This window comes from Penaeus monodon, chromosome 22 (assembly GCF_015228065.2).
Source record: "Penaeus monodon isolate SGIC_2016 chromosome 22, NSTDA_Pmon_1, whole genome shotgun sequence".
In the NCBI taxonomy this organism is placed as follows: domain Eukaryota; kingdom Metazoa; phylum Arthropoda; class Malacostraca; order Decapoda; family Penaeidae; genus Penaeus; species Penaeus monodon.
The window spans coordinates 37924610-37925866 of record NC_051407.1 but is presented as its reverse complement, the minus strand read 5'-3'; the positions used below and the strand labels follow the sequence as shown (position 1 = coordinate 37925866).

The 1257-nt window shown below is 40.8% G+C and overlaps 1 protein-coding gene across 1 annotated transcript in view; it reads left to right on the top strand.

Annotated features, from left to right (window-relative positions):
- Positions 1 to 1257, top strand: part of LOC119587617 (carbohydrate sulfotransferase 8-like) — a gene marked incomplete at its 5' end in the record, with an annotated part of 13185 nt that overhangs the window by 10624 nt on the left and 1304 nt on the right. The window contains 1 exon segment of the mRNA XM_037936326.1: positions 75 to 251. Coding sequence (XP_037792254.1) covers positions 75 to 251 — 177 coding nt within the window.

Sequence of the window (1257 nt, the reverse complement as noted above, 5' to 3'; positions counted from 1 at the left end):
TAACCTTCCCTTAAAAGAGGTATGCTTACATTACTTCTAAATCTCCGTTTGTTCATTGGGTGTTGACATTCCAGGAAAACGTACGGTCTTCTCTGTTCGCCGTGCTTCTTTGAATACGATTACATAGCCAAGATAGAGACGCATTCCCAGGACTTGAAATATATGTTTGAGAAATTCCGCATCCCTTCCAACCCACAACAGACTGTGAAAACCAGAGAAAACGTCTTAGTGAAAGTTAGAAAGGATTCCAGGTATTTTACTTCTGCTGTCATTTTGCCCTTTACAGTTAGAGTATAGACACGAACATCATGAACATCAAGTAACATCCCTACGCTCAGATTTTGAAGCAGCATCACAAAGGCGCGAGTAAAATCATCTTTATTAGCACTGGTAGTTGTTCGGCTGATCCAGGTGACTATTGTTGATCCATAGTTGACCCCTGTTGGTCCCACAGACCCCAGCTGACACCAGCTGATTCACAACTGACCCATGTTTATCCACATCTGTTAATCTACAGTTGATCCACAGTTTACTCTAATTGATCCTCAAGGTGACCCCTCTTGATCCAGTGGATTACCAGCTGATCACCAATTGATCATTTTAATCCACAGTTAATCCCTGTTGATTCAGTCGACTCGGTTGATCCACGACTGATCCATGTTGATTCAGTCAACCCAGTTGATTCAGTCGACCCAACTGATTAAATCGACCTAGTTGATTTAGTCATACCAGTTGATTTAGTCATACCAGTTGATTCAATCGACCCAGCTGATTCAGTCGACCAAATTGATTCAGTTGATCCGTTCGTTAATAGAGATTATTTCAACCCACTACAAGTACTACGACTATCCCCTTCAAAACTATTTGAAACTCTGGTTAAAATCTAAATGCAACCCAATCTTTACTACAGACTTTATTCTATTTACTTTGTACTACAGTAATCACCCTGCATATGCGTCCGAATTATCCACATATATAACAACAGTCTCCCCCAGTTACAAAAGCAAACGGCAAGATGCCTTATTTGATATCACTCTGATTCAAGGAAAAAATGATTCTTTTTTGCCCATATCTTTTATGAACTAGAGCCGTTCACTAAAGAACACGAGGTAGAGGAGGTAGTGTCCAAAGGCCTCGTTCCGGAGCCTGAAGCTTGCGCCTTTCAAAAGCTGTGACTAATTGGTGTGTTAAGTGTTCCACGATGAAGTTAGTGTCTGTTCCCTTAAAGCAGTAATAATGTACAGGAAATCAGTTTGG